This window comes from Lutra lutra, chromosome 9, assembly GCF_902655055.1.
Source record: "Lutra lutra chromosome 9, mLutLut1.2, whole genome shotgun sequence".
Classification (NCBI taxonomy): domain Eukaryota; kingdom Metazoa; phylum Chordata; class Mammalia; order Carnivora; family Mustelidae; genus Lutra; species Lutra lutra.
Genome location: NC_062286.1, coordinates 134,217,232 through 134,240,905, shown reverse-complemented (window position 1 = coordinate 134,240,905; position 23,674 = coordinate 134,217,232). Strand labels below are relative to the sequence as shown.

General features: G+C 49.2%; 1 protein-coding gene across 4 annotated transcripts; it reads left to right on the top strand.

Annotated features, from left to right (window-relative positions):
- Positions 1-529: 529 nt before the first annotated feature.
- On the top strand, positions 530-19,999 carry SALL4 (spalt like transcription factor 4). 4 transcript variants are annotated; one of them, XM_047746880.1, is made up of 4 exons: positions 530-851; positions 11,780-14,113; positions 15,222-15,502; positions 17,926-19,999. In XM_047746880.1, exons 1-4 carry the CDS (start codon positions 722-724, stop codon positions 18,343-18,345), a joined length of 3,165 nt encoding a protein of 1,054 aa, XP_047602836.1. In that variant the 5' UTR covers positions 530-721; the 3' UTR covers positions 18,346-19,999. The 4 variants fall into 4 exon arrangements, with proteins under 4 accessions (XP_047602836.1, XP_047602839.1, XP_047602838.1 ...); XM_047746883.1 differs by having other exon boundaries at positions 585-851; positions 11,780-12,793; XM_047746882.1 differs by lacking the exon at positions 530-851 and adding an exon at positions 2,680-2,863.
- The last annotated feature ends 3,675 nt before the right edge of the window (positions 20,000-23,674 follow it).

The window sequence follows — 23,674 nt, the reverse complement described above, 5'->3', positions numbered from 1 at the left end:
TGGAAATTCCAAGGCCACTTTAAGAGGTGAAATGCACTGGGAAGGTTGAATAAACCACCATTTTCACTCTTCTTCGGGCATCTCGAAATTCCGTTTAAACATTTCAGTCAAAAATAAGATGGAAGGAGACATGTATCCCATCTCGGTTTTTTGTTTGTAGGTTTTTGGGTAGATGTAAAAATTCGCAACCAAACTACTCCACAGAAAAGACCTTCCCACCCCGGCTTGCGCGGATTATCAACCTTACGAAAGTAATTTTTGGAGCACACGACCAAATGCGCTCGTCCCAAAACTTTGACGGATGCTCCTAGTTTTTAATAAGCCCACAATTATTTTTATTCTTCTCTCCAAGGACTCAGATAGCTGGAGCGAGGATGGGTCCCCCTCCGATTTCGTGCACGATCCAGCCAATCTGAGCCCGGATGCTAATTAGTTGCGCTCCCCCGATGAACACGCCTTTGTCGCATGTAGGGCCGGACTACAAAGCCCAGAATGCCTCGCCCCTCCCTGATCAATGAGGGCTTATTTAAATGATCTCTGAGGTCTTGGACCCAGGCCAATCAGCTGTCAGGGCTCATGATAAATCGCAATGCATTATTGATAATAATAATTACTGGGACATGCGCGTTCCGGCCGAAGGGGGGTAAATTTCCTAACTCCAGGAATTTGTGGCGGAGTGGGCAAATAACCGCGGCTCTCCAGGCGGCCCGATGCTCGCACCATGTCGAGGCGCAAGCAGGCGAAACCCCAGCACATCAACTCCGAGGAGGACCAGGGCGAGCAGCAGCCGCAGCAGCCGGCCCCGGAGTTTGCAGATGCGGCCCCAGCGGCGCCGGCGGCGGGGGAGCCGGGTGAGTGGGGCTGGGGGCGCGCGCCGGGGGCGGGCAGTTTTCCGGACGTTCGCTGGACCCTCGAAGGCGCGAGCTTCGGGGAGCTAGCGGCTCCCAGCGCAGATTCTGGAACCAAAATTTGGGGTCTCAGTTCTAGGGAAGGCACGCTCGTCCCCCCCCCCCCCCACCGCCCTTGTTAATTTTACACTTTACCGCTTCCCTCTCTTGTGTAAGTTTCACCCCCGGGTCTCGCTTCTCTTGTTGTAAGATTGACCCCCTCCCCCCCGCCGTGTCCCTCGTTCCTGAAAGGTTACCTACTCGTCCCTTGCTCCCTCTCTTAATTGGTTCCACTCCCCTCGCTAGTTACCTCCCCCCACTTGTAACTTAGGTTTCCCTCCTCCCTCCCTGGCGCCGCTTTTAAAAGAAAGACCCCGGGGGTCCCCACCTTTTCCTTCACCCCTTGGGACCTCTTCTAGGAGGCTGGAGAAGGAGCGCACCCCTGGAAGACCCCCCCGGGGGGGCGGGCGATCTGTTGCACGCGCCCCTCCCGGGCCAGGCGGGGGGAGGGGGGGCGCGACCTCTCCCCATCTCCGGGAGCTGGGGTGCGGGCCACCCGCTGAGGGGATTGGAGGGCCCGAAGAGGTGCGGGAGAAGGGCACAGTATTTCCCTTTTTAAAAAATTTCCTTAGGGCTTTGGCTTTTTCTCCCCGGTCTTTGCCGCCTGCCGATCTTCGCCCTAACCTTTCGGGGCCTGACCTCCAGCCATCTTTGATTTCCGACTTCCTAAAAATAACCGCGGCCAGCCGGAGGGGTGCAGGCCCCCAGCGGCCGGGGTCGCGGGCGCGCGGCAGCTCCTTTGGGGTGCACCAGCCTGGAATTTTGCGGGGCTTTCCTGCGGCGCCCGGCTTTCCAGAAGCGCGCCCCGGGGGCCAGGGGGGAGAGGTCGGGCCAGGGCTGGGCGGTCGCGGCCAGGGCGAGCTCCCGGGGCTGACCCGCCGCACGCTTCCGCGGCGAGCGTCTCCGGGGTCGGGAGGCGTTCGGGACCCCAACCCCGCCGGGAGCGGCCGGGCAAACTCCCCTCCTCCGGGTCACTTAACCGAGGAGGTTGAGGGAGCGAGTCGATTTCCCCCCTATCTCTCCTCCGTCCTGGCCCGCCAAATTGTCGCCTGATAAGTTTTTAGCTACGCGTGGGGGGAGGGGGCGTTGTTAACCTCGTCTTGGGCCTTGTGGATCGTTTCCCCTCTTCTCCCCGCCTGCTTTCTAATTTCTCAGCCGCTGATGGGGGTGTGCACTGCTGTCCCAGAACACTCCAAGCCGTATCTCTGGTAGGAAGGCTGCGCTCCTTTTTTGCTACCTCCCCCTTTTTGGGGGTAGGGAATGCAGTATGTTTCCCAAATTTATAATAGGTTAATGTAAATCCCTGCGACACCCCCCCCCCCGCAAATAACATTTTTTTCCAGGGCAAATTAAAGAGATCGTCTTGACGAGGGGCGGCTGTGCGTTTTCGGGGCGTCTGATGGTCAGGGCTGCCGGCACCCGAGGTCCCAGGAGAATGGACTCTCTTTGTGCCTCGGGTTGGGGGGGTGGGGGGGAGAGCATGGAGAGGCTTCGTCGGTCGCCTGGCCCACCTGGAACAAAAGGGTTAACCCTCCGCCCGCCCGCTTCCTCCCGAGAGGAGGGGCGAGCTCCGGGCTCTGACCCCTCCCCTGGTTCAGCTCTGACCTCCCCATTCTCGTACCCCCTTGGTTTTTGGTGGGCGCACGCAAGTGGTGCTTTTGGTGTTATTCGGCACCTTTGCGGGGAGCTTGTTACACGGCGGCTTCTTAAATTACGCTGGTTGGAGTGTACAGTCAGTTACCCGGGGCTGGGCTTAGGATCTCGGGCCTGACTGTGCGCCCCTCCACGATTTGGGCGGGGGGGTTGGTTCGCTATAGATCGCTGGGGTTGGAGCGGACCGCCGAGTTGCACGCGGGCGCCCCCTGGAGGCCCAGCCTGGAGCCGCACGCTTTGCTGAGAGGCGGGTCCCCTCACAGGTACCGGCTCACACCTGAAGGGTGGGACGGGTTGGGGGTGGGAGAGCGCCGGGCTGGGCCGAAGGACGGGCGCCCCTGGGGACTCAGAGCAGTTCCTTGCCGGAGCCCTAGCTGTACCTGCTATTCTTTGCCAAGTCTTTGGAATTCTTGCAAAGAATTCCTTAGTCCTCGAATGTATTTGCAGAATCTTCCGATGCCACCATGGGACAGAAGGTAGTTTCCTCAAGCAATACGTTTTAACGGCTGCATTTTGCATTTGAGCAGCCTGTTATGTGTGTACCTATCTATATATTATATCTGTGTAGCTATAGGGAGAGATAACATGGATCTATAGAGGTAGATGTGTCTATACCGATACTTATGTGGAATGTATAATTTTTTAAAAACTAAGATTGGGCCAGTCCTATTTTTGCAAAACCAACTTGAGATCCTCTTGGAAAGAATGCAGTTCTTGGGGCGCCTGGGTGGCTCAGTGGGTTAAAGCCTCTGCCTTCAGCTCAGGTCATGATCCCAGGATCCTGGGATGGAGCCCCACATCAGGCTCTCTGCTCAGCGGGGAGCCTGCCCCCCCCTTCCTACTTGTGATCTCTCTCTGTGTCAGATAAATAAACAATCTTTTAAAAAAAGAATGTAGTTCTTGAGGAAAATGGAGTTTGGAGATCAAAACATCTGCAGGTGGGCAGTGGACTCATGCTACATACGGGAAAATTAGCATTTTCTCAAAAGAGTTTCGAATGCCCTTTGTGCCAAACTGGATTACAACCATCAACGATTAAGATTCCCAAGTTTCAAGCAGCTGCCTAGCCCCAGTTTCTAAACTGAAATTACCTCCTCTGGCTGTAATGATTTTGAGAAGAAGGCCCTTGGAAGTTCCTATTTTAATTGCAGGAGGGAGGGAAACCTCCCGGATAGTGGCTGGAATGTTTCAGACGGACCTTCTGTGTTCCCATCTTCGTTTCCGATAGAGAAAGGGGCTCCCGCTTGCCCGGAGCCCCTTTTGTTCCGTTAAAAATAAATTGCACAAGTCCTACGTGGTCATTTCAGCCTCCCCTGGCTTCCTCATGGTTGGGGAGGGGGGCAGTTGGGGAGCCATCTTGGGAGGCAGGAGAAGGAGTTAGGACTTCCTCTTTTTGAATAAAGTTAGTGCATCCATTCCAGTCTGCACTGCCAAAACAGCCCTCCTACAAGCAAAAGGTCTGACAAGGCTCTCTGCACATCCATTCCAGTCTGCACTGAATAAAGTTAGTGTTCTGGTAAGGTTTTAGAGCTGACAGTTCCAGTCTGGTTGTAGGACTTTCAGCTGTATAATCTGGAGACCTCGATTTCTCTGAGCTTTTGAATTTTTCTTTCATACAGTGGGGGTGAAGAGCCCTGTTCAGATCATTTCAACTGCAGAAGTCCCCCAATGTGCTGGGAATGTGATTTGTAATCAATTTTGTTCAACATAATAGTGTTTCAGTTTTATTTCATGCATTGAGATTGTTGAGAAGTGCCCATTGAGATCATTCTGTGGTTTTTAACTGTAGCCTACTGAGTGCCAGTGATGAGGCTGGGGACCTCTAGTGTGACGAGGCTGGGGACCTCTAGTACATGATCTTTAATTCTCATTTGTACTCATTTTAGAGTAAACAGTAGCCCCGGGTTGAAATGGTTTGCTCATGGTTGGTTTCAACCTTTTGCTCCAAATCCACGGAGCTGCTTATCATGATCTGACTCTGGTTGGTTATGAGATGGGATTTTCCATCCCTTCCTTTGATGAAGGAGCCCTGATGAGTGTTTAGTCGAGTTTGACGATCTCTCCTCCCTTTTAATGTTTGAGATGTGCCTTTTCGGACTTAGATTAAGGGGTCTTTGGGGAGGAGACTTGGAAATAAAATAAGTGTTTGCATGTCATGCTCTGGGCCTTAGTGCCCTGGAAAAGTCATGGGGAAGAGTTCAACAAGTTCCCCTTTATCAACCCTTTACCTGTTGTACTTTTGATTTTTTTTTTTTTTAAAGAAAGCATCTGTACCATTTTAAAAGGGTAGATGCGAACAAGCACTGCAATGCTAGTTACCCCCATCCCCCCCCCCTTTTTTTTTTTTTTCAAATGAACTGCTTGACTGTTGGTCTTTTGTTGAGGGGAGAGGGTGCTTTGTAGAAGGGGACTACACAAGCCCCTGCCTGCATGGAGTTTACAGGTTTGCTTAAAAGAAGAACTCCAATTCTTCTGGAAAATAGGACCTATCTCTTAAATGTGTAAATAGCAGAACCCAGACACATTAACAGCTGTTACAGCCTCCTTTGATTCTTTTACTGTTTCTCCTTCTCAGCAGAGTCTCTGAATTTTGATCCAACACTGTTCTGAAACAAGTTTTTAGCTCTTAATTAAGTAGAACTTAATTATAGCTTTAATCTGTTATCTGTGAATCGAGTTAAAGCCTTGTTAGTAAGTGTTTCTCGGTTTCTGAATTGAGATGTAAAATTAAACTGGTAAATGGGCACTTTCTTTCAGCCGGTTCAAAGGACATCTCTTTTCCTTTTGTTTTTTTCGGTAAGCAATTATCCTGTGGGTGGGGGAGGGTAGAAGATACTGTATACTTTAGGTAAATCTACTCATTGTGGTTCTTTTTAATACAGAAAAGGGGGAGAGGAAAATAAGCTTGAGTCAGAATGCTTTTCTCAAGATTATACTGGTTTTGTTTTTTAAGCATTTTGGAGTTCGCAGAGTTTGATTGGCTTCTGGCAGATGAGCTTTTCTTCTCTACAATAGTAAGAGTATTTTCTATCCATTTGGCAATGATTGAATCTAAGACCCCTGCTGGGTTTACTGCATTCTTCTAACTTATTGGATAACTAGATGCTGAGAGATAACATTCCTAAAATTCGAGTGGGGGCGGGGTGGAAAGATGGAAGACCGAGTTGCCGGGTAATCTCTCTGAACTTTGCCTTTTTCCCTTTTGGGAAGGGGTAACTTAAGCATAGCAGGCAATTGTCCATAACCCACTTCTCTTACTCCCGGGCAAATAGGGCTTCGGTGTTTGCTCGCGGTGGTCTGGATGGAGAAGGTCCGTTTTACTGCACATGCGTTCAGAGCTGCTCTGTTTTAAGACTCAAGTGGGATGTTGCTGGCGTTGCATCCAGCCCACAGAAGAGGCCAGCCTGTGTATACAGTGACGGCAAGCTGGTATTCAGGTTGTAAATCACTCTTGGAAACTGTTAGATCCTTCTAGTGTGGGGGTGGGGGGGTGTTTAACCATTTTTGTGCCATAGCTTCCTTCTCCACAGAACTATTTCAGTGCAAAGAGTAAAATACACAGAAACACCAAGGAAATAGATTGCACTGAAATAACACTTATTGAAACCAAAAAACATTTGTGATAGAATAAGGTGCTTCTTTATGAACGCATTAAATAAGATTAGCACAGCTGGTCAGGTAACCCAGAATTTCCAGTAAGGCAGCAGCATTAACATCATAGGAAAAGATTGGCTTTCTGTTGGTGATGAAGTCGCAGGTTCTGCAAGTACCACTGTGGTGTGTCTCCTACATTTGTCATTGAAAGTCAAATACTCTATTTTAGTTGAGATTAGTGAAAATAAAGATCTCATTTTTGTTTCTTACCTAATTTCATGGACTCCAGTTTAAAAATGCTAGTTTAGAAATTGCTTTCTCAATGAAGGAATATTGTCCCCAAGGGGGTGAACTTTTTTTTTTTTTTTTAAGATTTTATTTATTTATTTGACAGAGAGATCACAAGTAGGCAGAGAGGCAGGCAGAGAGAGAGGGAAGCAGGCTCCTCGCTAGGCAGAGAGCCGTACGTGGGGCTCAGATCCCAGGTGCCCCCTTTTCTTTTTAAAATTTTTTGGGGGTGTGTGTGTGAACATTTTCATGAGGAGATGGGGACAGAAAACTTGATTTACAGTGGTTTTTGGCCTTCCTAAAGGACCATAGTGCACATACAGATATACAATATATTTGTGGTATTAAAGTTTCAAGGTGAGGGAGGAGAGGTAGTAGTTAAGAAAGCTCTAAAAGCCTCCGTAGAAGGATGAAATGGAAAAAAAAAAAAAAGTGAGAAACTGCTCTAGAAGAAGCAATGATAAATGAGGCCCCTAAGTTTAGCGCCCTTCTTGATGGTACTTAAGAATACAATCCCTGGTCGCCTTTTCCTGGTGAGCAGTTTCTTACCTTGAGCCACTTAATTCTGTCTGAACCTCAGTTTGCACATCTGCAAATTGGGCCCGAGGACACTTGTCTAAGATGTGGCTGCAGAGATGAATGGGTTAAGGGAGCATGTGTTTTGCTGGAGGGTGGGGTGGTTCCCCTTACAGACCTGGATGGTATTCTTGCTGTGGCTTTATTGGAGATTTCCAGAAGTTAACAATGGTTGAGTCTAAGGGTTGAAACATGCTAATGAAAAAGAAACCATAGTACAAAGGTGGACCCTTGTAAAATGTTCTCTCCCCCCTGAGTCCCCAGGCCCACACTCCCAAGAGCTAGCGCGCAGCCCCAGTGCCTCTTACTGCAGACCGAGGATGTTCCATGTGCATATTTGTATCTTTACCCACAAAGGCAGATGGGACCAAAGATCTACACCCCGTTCTCTTCCTCCTCTTGAAATAAATCTGGGGCGGTTTCCCTCTAGAACACCACAAGTAAGAGATATGCTTTATTTTTTTTGTAGGCTACAGACAAATCCCTTTTTCTCTGTGCCCTGACTTAACCGGAGCCTTCCTGCTTGGCCACAGAGTGTACCTGTTTTTGCTGTTTGTTAATAAGAGAAATGTATCCTTATTTCATAAAGCGAATTCCTAACAAGGGTCAGAGAAGAACTGCAGGAACCAACGTGATGTTGCTGAGTGCTGCCGAAGGAACTGTATCTTTCTCTTTCTGTGCACCTCCTGGCCCTGTGTATTTCCCTGCCAAGGGAAACTTGTTAAAAGTTGTCCTTTTTAAAGTTCTGGACACATAATTGCCAGAATTGCTTTTCCAAAAAGAGTGCTACATAACAAACACTCCCTCTAACACCTCACTCCCAATCCTGGGAAAGTAGGAGGATAGGTACTGACTGTATTCTGGGAATTGACAAGAATTTTTAACTTGACCCTTGAAATATGGCTGGGATTGGGAACTTAACCTGTTGAACACCTGGAGGGTAGCAGGGATGTATTTTGTACTAGTGCTTTTTTTTTTTTTTTTAAAGATTTTATTTACTTATTCATTCATTCATTCATTCATTCATTTATTTGATGGAGACATAGCCAGAGACACAAGCAGGGGGAATGGGAGAGGGAGAAGCAGGTTTCCTGCTTAGCAGGTGGCTGGGTGCAGGGTTCGATCCGGGGATGCTAGGATCATCATGATCTGAGCTGAAGGCCGACGCTTAACGACGGAGCCACCCAGGTGCCCCTCTGCACTAACTTTTCAAGTGACTTCCAGGAGTTCCAGAAAGATTGTAGTAGCATGTGTCCTCGTCCCTTTCCCCTTCCTTGCCAACCTGACCCCTTAGGCTTTTCTGTCCTGCCTGGGGTGTCTTTGAGAGGAAAGATAGTTGCAGTCTCTACAGAAGAAACATGATGGTAGGAAGTGTAGGAAGGAGGAAGGGTGTGGGTGTTGCATGCCTGGGTTTTAATATTGGCCCTGCCCTTTATCACGTGTATTACTTGGGCAAACTGATGTCCCCTGTGCCTCTGAAATACAACAGCCCCTACCTCAGAGTTGTTAGAACGTGTGAGTTGTTTAGAATTACGCCTGGCAACATAGTAAGTGCTCAGAAGTTAGCTGACTGATTTTTAATTGTGTTGCCTTGGGCAAGGCACAATCCTTCAGTTTGTTTCTCTCGTTTGTCTTGTGGGGCAGGTAATTTAATAGATTGGGTGAGTATAGTAGGGGGCACCTAGAGGTCCCTGGTCCGACCTGCAGACAGAACATCATGGTCATCATTTCACCACCGGTCGGATCCCTAGCTGCCCTGTGGTGTGCCCAGTAGGAGGTAGGATGTGTTGGTGAATGAGTTAGGCATTCAGTGACGGTTGTTAGGAAAGTTTTGTTCCCCAGTTTCCCAGCTAAGATAGAAGGTGTAGAGAATAATGTTCACTGAACACAGTATCTGCACCTTTTTTGCCAGAGTCCATCCAGGATGGCATCGGGCACATTAGTAGGTATTTCACACATTTGTTAAAACTTCACTGAACCCAGGCATACCTACCGCATGAGGTTGTCACGATTATGCTTGTTCTGGGCAGATCCTGAAGGGTAAGCCTTCCATATCCAGCTTGTTCACAGGCAAGTGCTGGGTCAGCCCTAACCTACTTTCCCTACACTGGCAGGCCAGACCTGTTAGTGGCTGTTGGCTCTTCGTCCCTGGCCCACCCCCAACCCACACAACACCTTACAAAACTTCGTTGTGCCAGGTCTGAAATTCATAAAGAATGGGCTACCTTATGTAAATTTTAAAGAATTACTTTTTGAAAGTCAGAAATCTGTAGATCTTCTCAAGAGAAATACACTTTCCTGGAACACCTGCGTGTCTGTCAGTTAAGCGTCTGACTTCAGCTCAGGTCATGATCCCAGAGTCCTGGGATGAATCCCCCATCTGACTCCTTGCTCAGCGGGGAGCCTGCTTCTCCCTCTGCCTACCGCTGGCCCTGCTTGTGCTTAAAACTCTCTCTCTCTGGCAAATAAATAAAATCTTAAAAAAAAAAAAAGGAAATAAACTTTTCTTTCAAGATCACCTCCACCCCCATACTGTGGGGGACTCCTCAATCAAACCCCCATGATTTTAGGGACTGTAATCACCCAAGAAGGAGTTGAGAGGCAAAATATATTAGTTTGCTTTAAAAAGTAATAATTTATTTAAACGTGAGATGTATCCTTCTCGGTCTCTCTTCTATCCATTTGTACATTTCAGACATGTTGTATTTTAAACAAAAGTGGTCACATTTTATGTATTTTTCTGCAGCCTGTTTTCTTTCACCTAACTTCGTCTCCATGGGAGAGCATCCAGAAGTTATGCCATTTCTGTTAAAAAAACAAAACAAAACACATAAAACCAAAACTGTTCTTATATGGATCTTTGTATACATGTGCAATTATCTGTTGGTTTAGATCCTGACTCTGAGGTATATACCTCTGGTTTCTCCGTGGGGGAGTGTACCTACAATTGGATAGCCAGGAAATGAGAACAGTAAAGTAGCTTAGGGGACTTTTCACCTGACTTCTTATTTTCAGGACCCAGATGTCCAGATAAAAGCCACAGTCTCAAGATGGGCATTTTATTTTTTTTTTTAATTTATTTATTTTTTTTAAAGATTTTATTTATTTATTTGTCATAGAGAAGCGAGAGAGAGCACAGGCAGACAGAGTGGCAGGCAGAGGCAGAGGGAGAAGCAGGCTCCCTGCCAAGCAAGGAGCCCGATGTGGGACTCGATCCCAGGATGCTGGGATCATGACCTGAGCCGAAGGCAGCTGCTTAACCAACTGAGCCACCCAGGCGTCCCAAGATGGGCATTTTAATATGCAGGCTTCCATTAACCCTGAATAGGGTTATAGGACCCAATTACAAAAGAAATCCGGAGACCAGTCCTTTCTACGAATGTAACTGCCCAGAACAGGAAGGTGTTTGATTTTGTATATTTCATTTCAGATACATTATAGGAATAGAAGTTGCAGTGAAACCCATCATTCCCATCCCCTTTCCATTCTCAGGCTTCTCTTTTTATATAATGGCTTGTTAATGTAGTGTTCACACCAGTGAGACATTTCTCTAGTTTTTCATGATCTGTAAGATCATCAAAGTCTTTTTTTTTCCCTATGGTCACAGCCGTCTTTGAAGATGCAATCTTTACTTTTGTCAGTGTCTGATGAAAATGTTCCTAGGATGGGGCGCCTGGGTGGCTCAGTCATGAAGCCTCTGCCCTCGGCTCAGGTCATGATCACAGCGTCCTGGGATCGAGCCCCTACATCGGGCTCCCTGCTCAGGGGGGAGTCTGCATCTCCCTGTCTAGCTCCCTTGTGCTTGGTTTCCCTCTTTCACTATCTCTCTCTGTCATAAATAAATAAAAATCTTTTTAAAAAAAGAAAATACTCTTGGAACATCCACTTGGCCTTCCTGTGTAAATGGACCCAGTGTGCTGTTCTCTGTATTTTCAGTGTTGGCACCTTGGAACTGGGAAGGTGCACTTGTCATGTGGTTCCCTTTCAGCGGCCCCGGCGTGGGGATGAGCAGCCGTATTTGAGCAGGTTCCCAGTGTCATTTACATTCACTGCGTGAGACCCACTGGCCTTTGCAAGCTCGCTCTGAGTGGGGTGCAGAGCTCCAAGGGAATTATTTTAATAAAGAGAAGTTGTATGAATTTCCTAGGGTTTCCATAAACTATTGCTGCAAATTGGATGGTTTTTAAGCGTAGTTCAGTCGAATGGTTCTGGAGGCCGGACACCTGAAATTGAGGTGTCCACGAGGATGGTTTCCTTCTGGAGACAGGGGAAAAGGGTTTCAAGCCTCCTTTCGGCTTCTGGCAGTCCTGGCTTAGAACCCCGGTAATTCCTTCCTAGGGCCTTACTTGTTCCATCTCACGTTTCCCTGTCTCTTCAAGAACATCAAGCAATGGGTTAGGAACTCTCCCAGTTAGATTTGTAAAGATCCTGTTCCCAGTAAGTTCACATGCACAGGTGCTGGGTATAAGGACTTGGACATACTTGGCGCCCCCCGTGGGTGGGGCGGGGGTGGGGGTGGGGGGTGGAGGGGGGTGGGCACAGTTAACCCACTACACAAGTGGTTAGTTGGTTCCGACCTCTGGAGGCCTAGTTCCCTTTTACAGTCTTCTGCCTGTTTGGACACAGGAAGGCGTCTGTATGGTGAGTTGTGGTTCTTTGCTAGAAAGAGCCCCCACGCCCCTTCTTAGGCACCATTCTTAGCTTGTGCTCTCTTGTCCCAGGTGCTCCCATGAACCCCCCGGGGAGTGGCAGTGAAGCCAGCAGGGATGGCCTGACCGCGAAGAGGACCCGTCGGGAGGAGACTCACATCTGCGAGAAATGCTGCGCGGAGTTCTTCAGCTTCTCCGAGTTCTTCGAACACAAGAAAAATTGCACTAAGAACCCCCCCGTCCTCATCATGAACGACAGCGAGGGGCCAGTGCCTTCTGACGACTTCTCCGGGGCTGGGCTGAGCCCGGGCAGCAAGGAGGGGCCCAGGGAGGACGGCGGCGGCGGTGGATCGGGGGAGGCGAAGGAGAAGCTGGGCGCCGAGCCTGTCGTGTACCTGAAGACCGAGACCGCCCTGCCGGCCGCGTCCCAGGACATAAGCTACATACCCAAAGGCAAAGTGGCCAACACGAACGTCACTCTGCAGGCGCTGCGGGGCACCAAGGTGGCAGTGAACCAGCGGAGCGCGGACGCGCCACCCGCCCCCCTGCCCGGCGCCAGCAGCATCCCGTGGGTCCTGGAGCAGATCCTGTGCCTCCAGCAGCAGCAGCTGCAGCAGATCCAGCTCACGGAGCAGATCCGCGTGCAGGTGAACACGTGGGCCTCGCACGCGCTCCACTCCGGCGCCGCGGGGGCCGACGCCCTCAAGACCTTGGGCAGCCACATGTCCCAGCAGGTGTCGGCGGCCGTGGCGTTGCTCAGCCAGAAAGCGGGAAGCCAGGGCCTGTCCCTGGACGCCTTGAAGCCAGCCAAGCTACCTCACGCAAACGTCCCTTCCGCCGGCACCGGCTCCGCGTCCCCGGGGCTGGCGCCCTTCGCCCTGAAGCCGGACGGGACGCGGGTGCTACCAGGCGTCATGTCGCGCCTCCCCGGCGCTTTGCTACCTCAGGCCCCAGCCTCTGTGCTCTTCCAGAGCCCTTTCTCCACGGTGGCCTTAGACCCGTCCAAGAAAGGGAAGGGGAAGCCACCGAACGTGTCCCCCGTGGAGGTCAAACCCAAAGACGAGGCCGTCCTCTGCAAGCACAAGTGTAAGTACTGTAGCAAGGTTTTTGGGACTGATAGCTCCTTGCAGATCCACCTCCGCTCCCATACCGGAGAGAGACCCTTCGTGTGCTCGGTCTGTGGCCACCGGTTCACCACCAAGGGCAACCTCAAGGTGCACTTTCATCGACATCCCCAGGTGAAGGCGAACCCCCAGCTCTTTGCTGAGTTCCACGACAAAATGGCGGCGGGCAATGGCATTCCCTATGCACTCTCTGTACCTGTCCCCGTAGAGGAGGCGAGTCTCTCTTTAGACAGCAAACCTGTCCTTGTAACAGGGACCCCCAACATAGGGCTACCTCAGAATCTCTCATCAGGGACTAACCCCAAGGACCTCATGGGCGGCCCCCTGCCCCATGACCTGCAGCCCGGGCCTTCTCCAGACAGTGAGGATGGATCCCTACTACCTGGGGTGGGGCCACACCACAGTTCCCCAAGGGTTGGTGGCTTCCAAGGGAGCGGGACACCCGAGCCGGGGTCCGAGACCCTGAAATTGCAGCAGCTGGTGGAGAACATCGACAAGGCCACCACCGACCCCAACGAGTGTCTCATCTGCCACCGGGTCTTAAGCTGCCAGAGCTCCCTCAAGATGCATTACCGCACGCACACCGGGGAGAGGCCTTTCCAGTGTAAGATCTGCGGTCGGGCCTTCTCCACCAAGGGCAACCTGAAGACGCACCTCGGGGTCCACCGAACCAGCGCGTCCGTGAAGACGCAGCACTCGTGCCCCATCTGCCAGAAGAAGTTCACCAATGCGGTCCTGCTGCAGCAGCACATCCGGATGCACATGGGCGGCCAGATTCCCAACACGCCCCTGCCCGAGAGCCCCTGTGACTTCACGGGGCCCGAGCCCATGATGGTCAGCGAAAACGGCGGCACAGGTGCCGTCTGTCAGGACGACGTTCTGGAAAGCATCGATGTGGACGAGGTCGGCCCCCAGGATGCCCCCGGGAGCTCCTTGAAGGTCCCCATCCCTCTTCCCAGCGTCCACTCGGTGTCACCCACGCTTGGGTTTGCCGTGACGGCGTCCCTCGATGCCCCGGGGAAGGTGGGTCCTGCTCCTCTCGTCCTGCAGCGGCAGAGCAGCAGAGAGAACGGCTCGGTGGAGAGTGATGGCCTGACCAACGACTCGTCGTCCTCCGTGATGGGAGACCAGGAGTACCAGAGCCGAAGTCCAGATGTCCTAGAGACGGCATCCTTCCAGGCGCTGTCCCCAGCCAATAGCCAGGCGGAAAGCCTAAAGTCCAGATCTCCTGATGCTGGTGGCAAGGCAGACGGCTCCGAGAACAGCCGCACTGAGATGGAAGGTGATAGAGCTTTGGATTTAACTTAGGTCCATTTTGGGCACAAGGTCCTCCAAAAGGAACCTGGGTTGAACTTGGCAAATGGACAGTGTGGCGTGTGCAGAGCAGCTCCTTCTGTAGGGCAATTAGCCTCTCGGTGCTTCTGGGTAGAGGGGATTCGTAACTGCCTCTGTCCGAGCACTGACAGCCTTCTGTTTATGGTGGTTAATGCAGTTTGGGTACGGACAGCACACTTGCCAGTTTTTAACGTCTGTGGTTGAGCCCCAGGGAGACATTGGGTAATCTTACGGAAATGATCCAGTAGAAGAATGTGTTTGAGAACGTAAGCACTGCTTTTTGGCCACTGAGATAAGCCGTAGTTCCTTGATTCTGAGGTCCCACTCCCTGTTGCAGGGTTCAAAGATGCATAACATGGGGGGGGGGTGAGGAGAATCTGACCCATTTTTAAAATGCACATACAAAACAGGAGGGGGTACCCGTTGATGTTGTTAGTGGTGAAATGGGGGAACAGCTGCTGAGAGAATGAAATAAACCTGGTGTCTGGGTGTGCCCTTTTTTTTTTTTTTTTTGCTTAGTTTGGGGGGGGTGGGGGTGAGGGGGGCAGCAAAGCCAAGTTCATTGAGCTATAGCAAAGCGGTAGCACAAAGCTCCCAAGGAGGGAGGGGACCTGAGAAGGTTGCCCTCTGGGCATAAAAGATAACTTTTTCTTAAAAAATAGTTTTTAGGTATTTATTCTTAAGTAAACTCCACACCCCACACCCAACATAGGTTTGGAACTCACAACCCGGAGGTCAACAAGAGTCACGGTCCTCCACCCTCTGAGCCAGCCAGGCTCCCCTTAAAGATAACTTTTTATGCAGGAACTTGAATTTTAGGTGTTTGTGTGTTGCCTGTACCCTTATGCCAACATGGTGACTTCCCCCAAGTACTTGAGCTGTTACTCCCTGGGCAGGTCGATGTGCCAGAGAGGAAGGCTGCGTCCGAGGTACACAGTTTGCAGAAGCGGTTTCCAGGCTCTCGGTGGGCAGTTGTCATCAGAGCTCTTTTGTGGTTTGAGAAGGCATGAATATGGGATGATAAAGGTCTGGGGTTTCTTTTCTCTGGATACTAGGTCGTAGCAGTCTGCCATCGACGTTTATCCGAGCCCAGCCAACCTATGTCAAAGTTGAAGTCCCTGGCGCCTTTGGTGGACCCACGACCATGTCCCCAGGCATGACGCCTTTGTTAGCGGCCCAGCCACGCCGACAGGCCAAGCAGCACGGCTGCACACGCTGTGGGAAGAACTTCTCCTCAGCGAGCGCCCTGCAGATCCATGAGCGGACTCACACGGGGGAGAAGCCTTTCGTGTGTAACATATGTGGGCGAGCGTTCACCACCAAAGGCAACCTGAAGGTGCGTTTCTCGGGGGGTGGGGGGGATGTTGAGCAGCAAGTCTTAATTGGTGTTCATCTGTGACAGATTCTTCTGTTAAGAACAGTGGGATAGGGGCTCCTGGGTGGCTCAGTGGGTTAAAGCCTCAGCCTTCAGTTCAGGTCATGATCCTGGGGTCCTGGGATCGAGCCCCGCATCGGGCTCTCTGCTCAGTGGGGTGCTGCTTCCCCCTCTCTCTCTGCCTGCCTCTCTGCCTGCTTGTGATGTCAGATAAATGAATAAAATCTTTTTTTTTTTTTAAGGTTTTATTTATTTATTTGACAGAGATCACAAGTAGGCAGAGAGGGGAAGGGATACAGGCTGGGTTGAAGTACAGAACCGTGAATTAAGCGTATCTGATAGCAAGTCTCCAAGTTACCAGTTGTGTTAAAACCCAGTGGCTGGGTCCTTTCAGAGAATGGCCTAATGACTATCCTTAGATTCCACCCAGAATTTATTGGGGAGATGGCGAGGAGACTCATCCACGTACGGACTAAAAGTGGCATGTGTAAGAGCAAAGGGTGGGAACTGGGGATCTGGGTTTTTTCCCCTGGCCCCACCTGGTGGTTTGGGTGAGATGTTCTCGGCTTTCTTCTTTATTTCTCCCATGGGTAGACAGTTGAGTTGAATTCATTGTGGCTCAGGGGTTAAAACTTAGTCTTTTTTTTTTTTTTTTTTTTTTTTTTAAGATTTTATTTATTTGTCAGAGGGAGAGAGAGTGAGCGAGTGTGCTCAGGCAAGGGAGAGCAGCAGGTAGAGGGGAGGGAGAACCAGACTTGCGGCTGAGCAGGGAGCCTGATGAGGGACTGGATCCCAGGACCCGGGACCATGACCTGAGCTGAAGGCAGATGTTTAACTGACTGAGCCACCCAGCCATCCCAAAACTTCAAGTCTTAATATATAGCCTTAAAGAGCTGTAAGACTATGTATCATTTAATTTAAAAAAGTACACATACTACAAAAACAAGCTGTGTTTTAATTTTGTTGTTGGTGAAAATGTCAAGGAAGGAGCACTAATACCGATTTCCGAAATCCAAAGCTTCAGTTAATTCCCAGGACCTGGGATCTGCCCAGGGAAGGTGTGGAGCTCCTTTCGCTGCACAAATGGCTTTGGGCAGAAAATGGCTCCTTGTACCTATTTCCCAGGCATGGGGATAATGGTAGTGACAATTTCAGAGTTGTCCTGGAGATTAAGTGAGTTGTATCAGTAATGTGTTTCCAGTTATGCGTGGAACATCTTAACAGCGTAGAGTGCTGAAGCGCAGGTTACTTCTGAGCCCACTGGCAAGATAGCTACTAACTTCTGAGGGTGTTGGTGCGTTGAAATGAGGTGACCTGGGGCACCCGGATGGCTCACTGGTTAAGCGCCTGCCTTCAGCTCTGGTCATGATCCCAGGATTCTGGGACCGAGCCCCGCATTGGGCTCCTTGCTTGGCAGGAAGCCTGGTTCTCTCCCTCTCCCACTCCCCCTGCTTGTGTTCTCTCTCTTGCTGTGTCTCTGTCAAATAAATAAATAAAATCTTAAAAAAAAAGAAATGAAAGAAATGAGGTGACCTGAGAAAATAGTGCCCACCGCATTTTTTGGAAAGGGATTTAGAAACTCAAAAGCCAGACAAGACCCGTCATTTTAGAAAGGGCGCCAAGTGGAAGGAGGTGGTATGATTTCTGTCATCAGAAGGCCTGCCACCCCAGAATGACCAGCATTCATTCCCACGGTGGCCTTCTGTCACTGCCCCAGCGGGGCTTGCTTCTCTCTGTTGATGATCGTTGATGATGATCATTGACGAAGCATGTGTTTGTAGATCAGTTCCACGAGGGCAGCATCTGTTCTGTTCAAAAGTTAGTTTTCAGCTTGGGTTTTTACTCAAGCTGCTTGGAGACCTCATGTGCAGTGAGAATTCGTCCTTACACACTTCGTCCAGTATTCCCCGATGGCAGGATTTTGCAAAAAAGCTAATGTGAATAGATAACATAACCAGGATATTGACATGGATGCAATGCCCTGGTCTTACGGATTTTCCCATTTTATTTGTACTCCGTGTGTGCCTGCGTGTCGAGTTCTGTGCAGTGTTACTACCTGTGCAGGCTGGTTCTAAACAGATTTTAACCGTAGCACTTGAGAAGGCTTGGTACACAGTAAGGGTCCCTGTAGTTGTTTATGGGGACAGAATGGGAGCAAATGTCCCCCGCTTTGGTTGTCTTTACTTGCCTCCAGGCAGGAACGTGGGCCCATCGTTGCCAGATCTTATGATTTTCATGCCCCCTTCCAACACCGTCCCCCAACACCAGAGAACAGATACCTGCATTTTGAAAATGTTCCAGTCCATCCGCAGATGGACGAGCTTGCCGATATGCACGCTATCAAATCTGTTTTGGCGGAAACCTTTCTGTTCCTCTTCCCATAGGTCCATTACATGACGCACGGGGCCAACAACAGCTCGGCGCGCCGTGGGAGGAAGCTGGCCATCGAGAACACCATGGCTCTGTTAGGAAATGATGGGAAGAGAGTCCCTGAGATGTTTCCCAAAGAAATCCTGGCGCCTTCGGTGAACGTGGACCCCGTTGTGTGGAACCAGTACACCACCATGCTCAATGGTGGTCTGGCCATGAAGACCAATGAAATCTCTGTGATCCAGAGCGGAGGGATTCCTACTCTCCCGGTTTCCCTGGGAGCCAGCTCCATGGTGAACAACACCACGATCTCCAAGATGGATGGCTCCCAGTCAGCCATCAGTGCCGAAGTGGAAAAACCAGGTGCTGCTGATGGCGTCCCCAAACACCAGTTCCCTCACTTCCTCGAAGAAAACAAGATTGCAGTCAGCTAAGCTCTAGGAGAGGAATGCTGATTGAAGGAGAAACGCAGGCAGAATGACCTCTGGAACTGTACTTTCTTCTCCCTTTTTTCAAAGAACCCATCTCCTCCTGTTTGTTTCTTACTGATGTGCAAATAATGTTTACAGTTGTGATCACAACCTCAGGCAAGTCCTACAATCAGATGTCAGTATGCTGCTTTGCCAAAAAAAAAAAAAAAAAGAAAGAAAAAAAGGAAAAAAATGAAAAAATTGAAAAAGAAAAAAAACTGAAAAAAAAAAAAAAAAAAACCCAAAAGAAGAAAATACATACTAAAACAAATACAGACTAGAATTTCTTTAATTTTGGAAAGAAGCGGGTCTTGCAAAGTAGCTCTGTTACTTGGCGACAAACTGTATACATAAAACCTTTGTACAACCGAGAGTAACTATTTCCAAAGACTCTCCCTATTTCAAGTTGGAACTTACTGAACTACAATGGAAAAGACAACTCTTAGCCTAATTCGGGGGGTGGTTACTAGATACTTCCCTGGTAACTGTATGCGGGTACGTGGACGTGATCTGGCATCTCTCTGTTTAGGGACCTGTGTTTGACCCCCAAGCCTCCTTCACCCATCCTTCCTTCCTTTTTTTCCTGAATGTACTTTTTTTTTTTTTAAACTAAGGTTATAGAATTACAAAATTCCTTCAACCTTGGAACCTTAAATAGAATGCCCTCAAATGGACTGCGTTTAGTCCAAAGGGAGTCGATGTGTGTTGCTGCTTATTTAAATAACAGTTCAGTTAGAGCCCCAAGAGTGCCAATGTACTGCCTTGCTTTCCAGATGCCTCCTTCCTGAGCCACCAGGAGAGGTGGGCAGCTGAGCAGGGACCCTCAGGTGACTTCATTTGGTTCGCCAGTGCCTACTCTATTGAAGAACTTGGGTTTTTATTCTAGAAGAAAGTCACAGAAGGGCACGTTCCTCATAGGTTCTCATACTAATTTGTACAAAAATGTCCTTGGTGCATCTTAATGCCAAGTTACTATGAAGATTGTTGAGTGTTGCATGAAGGCTACGAAGTTGGAACAGGCAAGTCATGGGTGTGAAAGCTTTAATTTATCTACCTCATTTTTTTATTTTTGTAGCCATAGCGTCTATTTTCCTATTTTCTGACCGCTGAAGTGTTCTCATGCCCTGTCTTAAACCTTGAGTTGATTAATGTGGTGAGAGCCGCCGGACATTTAAGATATTTTCTTGATTCTTTGGTTTTTGGTTTTGTTTTGTTTTGTTTTTAAACTCCCTCCCCTTTTTGTATATGGAATGATGAAACGTGCTCTCATGGTTTAAAAAGGAAGGAGAAAGACAGACCTTAATGTCTGAGTGGAGAAATCTCCTGCTTTGTGGGGAAGTAGATCAAGGCTGTTACCAAAAGTTTGTCTGTGTTATTGCACCTGACTTTTAGGATCCAAAAATTTTTTTTTTTGCCACATTGTGCCTTTCCTTCTGGAATTGTATGTTGAACACAATGCTAGTAACCTGTTGACACTGTGAAGTGGATATTGTTACAGAGAACACGCCAGAGCCTTTCTTACTGTTAAGTAATGCCCTTGTGAATGTATAATCTTTGGAGAAACCCTGTAGTTTTACCTGCTGATGCTGTCTTGTTGGAGAATAAATTTTGGATGGTTTTTTTTTTTTTTTTTTTTTTTCCCCCTTTCCCCCCACCACCAGGCGTGTATGAGTTATTCTGGTTCGTTTCTGCTCTAAACCTGAGAACTCTCACTTAAGCATCATTTTGCCCTCAGGACCCTCCAGGTCCTAGAATCGAAGATGTATGTGCATCTGGTTACATCCATTCTGTCCCCGTTTCCTCACGCACACAGATAACTGCTTGCTGCTTGGCATCTTTCTTTTTAAGCCAAAAAGTTATGTTAGAGTAAATTTATTCTAGAGAACTCCTGCTTGTGGCCACAGGAGGCTTATCCTCTGTAACTGCCCATCCTAATCTGGTATGAGTCACTGGGCAGAGAGAACACACCATTTCCTCCAGAATGGACTGCTGAGAATCACATAGGACTTGGCACTTTATTCCAAGGGAAGATTGCATGAGAGGATGGTGGAAGAAATACCCACTAGGGAGAGAGAACAAGGGCAAGATCAGGTTAGTGTCCTACTGGGAAAGTATCCTGTTGTCTTACCTTCTTTTGCAGTGTTTCTCTTTGCAAACCCAGTGGGAAGTACCAGAGTTAGGCTTGAGAACCTTGCAGATGTGGATGCGACCCCATCCGTGAATGGGTTCTCCTGATTGTCGAGGACGTTGGGGATTCCGTTCTCGTGGCCTTTAACCTGATGTGAGCCCTGCTTGGCTACCTCCTTGGGAGGTGGGTGGCCTCTCCTCCCTCCAAGGGTTGTCCGTCCTTTGGCCTCAACTCACCTAAATTTGGAGTGAGGTAGGCATTCCATTTACTCTGAAAGCAAGATTAACCCGGCCCTTAGATAACGGAAATCGAAGTATAAACTCTTCTCACACTGGGAAGTACTTATTTGGCAGAGAGGGGAAAGCAGGCTCCCTGCTGAGCAGAGAGTCCGATGAGGGCCTTGATCCCAGGACCCTGAGATCATGACCTGAGCGGAAGGCAGCGGCTTAACCCACTGAGCCACCCAGGCACCCCTCGTAAACAGTCTTGATCATCATTGAGGGATAGTGTTCCTCCTGGCCAGTTAATCGGGGAGCTTCCTACCAGAGGGATCGATGGGGCAAAGATGGATGGTTCCACATGGGTTGGCAGTGGTTTGCGTAAGTGTGCGTTATGTCTGTATGTTTTATCTGCCCTTAGTTTGAAGCTAATTCTCCAGGTTGTGGTGTGAGCGCTATGTAGAGTCGCGCTTGTCGTTTCTGTTGAAGGAGCCAGAATGTAAGCAGTGCAGATGTCACAAGACTTGGTCATTTGAGACCTGCCTACCTCTTGGTATTTCCTTTACGGGTTCCTTGTAGTCAGACTCTGTTGAAACCTGATGGGAGATGGAAGGAAATCTCAGCTTACAGACTTTAAACTGTCACTTGTAGCTCAGTGTGACTGGAAGGGGGGGGGGATAAACTCCGTATTTCCCCCTGACCCTCTGCCTTCAGTTGGCACCCCTAGAACCTGTTAGAAAAGTGTTCTGGGAAAGGAACTGTTGCTTTGTTGCAGTTGTGTTTGCAGAGAGGGTCTGGGGAAGGTTAGAGGAGGCCCCTTGCTCCAGGTGGAGATGGTTCCTTGTTTGATGGGCCCACCTGGCCTGTCAGCTGTGCAGAAGGGGAGGGCAGTCTGGAAGGAAGGTGGCGGTTTCCTTCTCTGTGTCTGGGAGCACTGGGTTGAGCCAGGTGACATTCGAAAGTATTGAAATGCGGGGCGCCTGGGTGGCTCAGTGGGTTAAAGCCTCTGCCTTCGGCTCGGGTCATGGTCTCAGGGTCCTGGGATCGAGCCCCACATCGGGCTCTCTGCTCGGCAGGGAGCCTGCTTCCCCCTCTCTCTCTCTGCCTGTATCTCTGCCTGCTTCCCCCTCTCTCTCTCTCTGCCTGCCTCTCTGCCTGCTTGTGATCTCTGTCTGTCAAATAAATAAATAAAATCTTAAAAAAAAAAAAAAAAGAAAGTATTGAAATGCCTGCATGTTACAGGAAGCCCTTAGAGTTGTTTCAGAGGCAACCCTCAGAGCTGCAAGACCTGTTTACAGTGCTGTAGGCGGCTTGAGCCCCAACTGGGGGGTTAATGCCTGTCCACATCCATAGAACATCAGGAAACGAAGTCAGGGGTTAGGTGACATGGGTACACATCTAGTCTGCAAAGGATGGGTTCATGAGATCACTGGCTGGTCATTCAGGAAGGAAGTTCAGGTCAACACTTAGCCTGAGTGCCCTGGGGCAAGGTAATTTATAGGACCTTGGATACCTCATCTGCGAAATGGGGAGAATAGATTTGATTTATAGGATTATGGCGAGAGCATGAAAACAACCTGGGACGCACGGAGTGTTCAGTATGGCAGTCCCCCTTGTTTCTCCTGTTGGGCTCAGAAAGTCGACACTATCCTTAGGGAGAATTGTCCCAACCCCGGGGGCAGGTGGATCCTGATTCAGTGTGTTGAGACCAAGGAGGAGGTCACCTGGGTCAGGAGATACCCAGCAGTGGGCAGCTCCTTTATCTTGAAGATGATGGTTATGTAGCTCCTTGCGTGTGTGCAATGATGTATTTTCATCATTCCCTGATGGATTGCTTTCCAAGCATAAGGTGCAAGGGGAAATAGAGGCTTAGTCGGGGTAATTATTTTTTTTAAGATTTTTATTTATTAGACAGACAGAGATCACAACTAGGCAGAGAGAGAGGAAGGGATGCAGGTTCCCTGCTGAGCGGAGAGCCTGATGTGGGGCTCGATCCCAGGACCCTGGAATCATGACCTGAGCCGAAGGCAGAGGCTGTAACCCACTGAGCCACCCCAGTGCCCCAAGTTGGGGTAATTTTTAAGGTGGGTTTTCACATAGCAACGGAGTTTCAACAGGGTTCATCCCGTTTCATTGGTTCCTGTGTGTGCGTTTGACCTTCCCCACCTGCTGCTGTTGACCCAACCCAGGATCTCCCGATGCTTGTGGTCGGAAGTGAAAGTGGCAGGATGCTGCTGCTCTCCTAGACCCTCATTCCTTGGTGTGGCAGAAGTTCATTCTGGGTGTAAAAAAGCCGTATTTTGGCTAAGCCTGTGTTTCTGACACAGGACTCAATCCCAGGACCCTGGGATCACGACCTAAGCGGAAGACAGATGCCCCCAAATGTAGTCATTGAAAGAAGGCACTTTTTCCTGTGGAGAAAGCTGAAGGTCTTTGTAGAGCCTTGATTCTACCAGTTCCCTCAGTTCTGTTCTTTAAAACAAAAGCATGAAGCGCTTAAATAAGGAGTGCCCATTTCTCTCAGATTTTATTTGCGATAGAGCTGGCATGTGCAAAAGTGTACACGGGTTGGGGCGGGGAGAAGGGAGAGAAGCAGGCTCCCCGTCTGAGCTGAAGGCAGACGCTTAACTGACTGAGCCACCCAGGTGCCCCAGGGATGCCCATTCCTTTTTGAAAAAAGAAATTTACTGTTTATTGCTTTTGCATAACAAAATACATCTCTTTGGCCATCTATTTTATTTGAAGCCACAGGCAGTGCATTACTCACAAATGGCAGAGAATGTCCTTTATCTTCCAGAAAGATCTAAAAGTAAATGAGTCTTGAAGGATGTATACATGCAAAAGCAAATTTTCTAAGGAAAGCTGGGGAAAGGTTTAGATAGAAAATTAAAGTATGTTTTGCTGTAAAATGTAACTGGCAAAGTGGCATGACCCCAAATAGGAATTA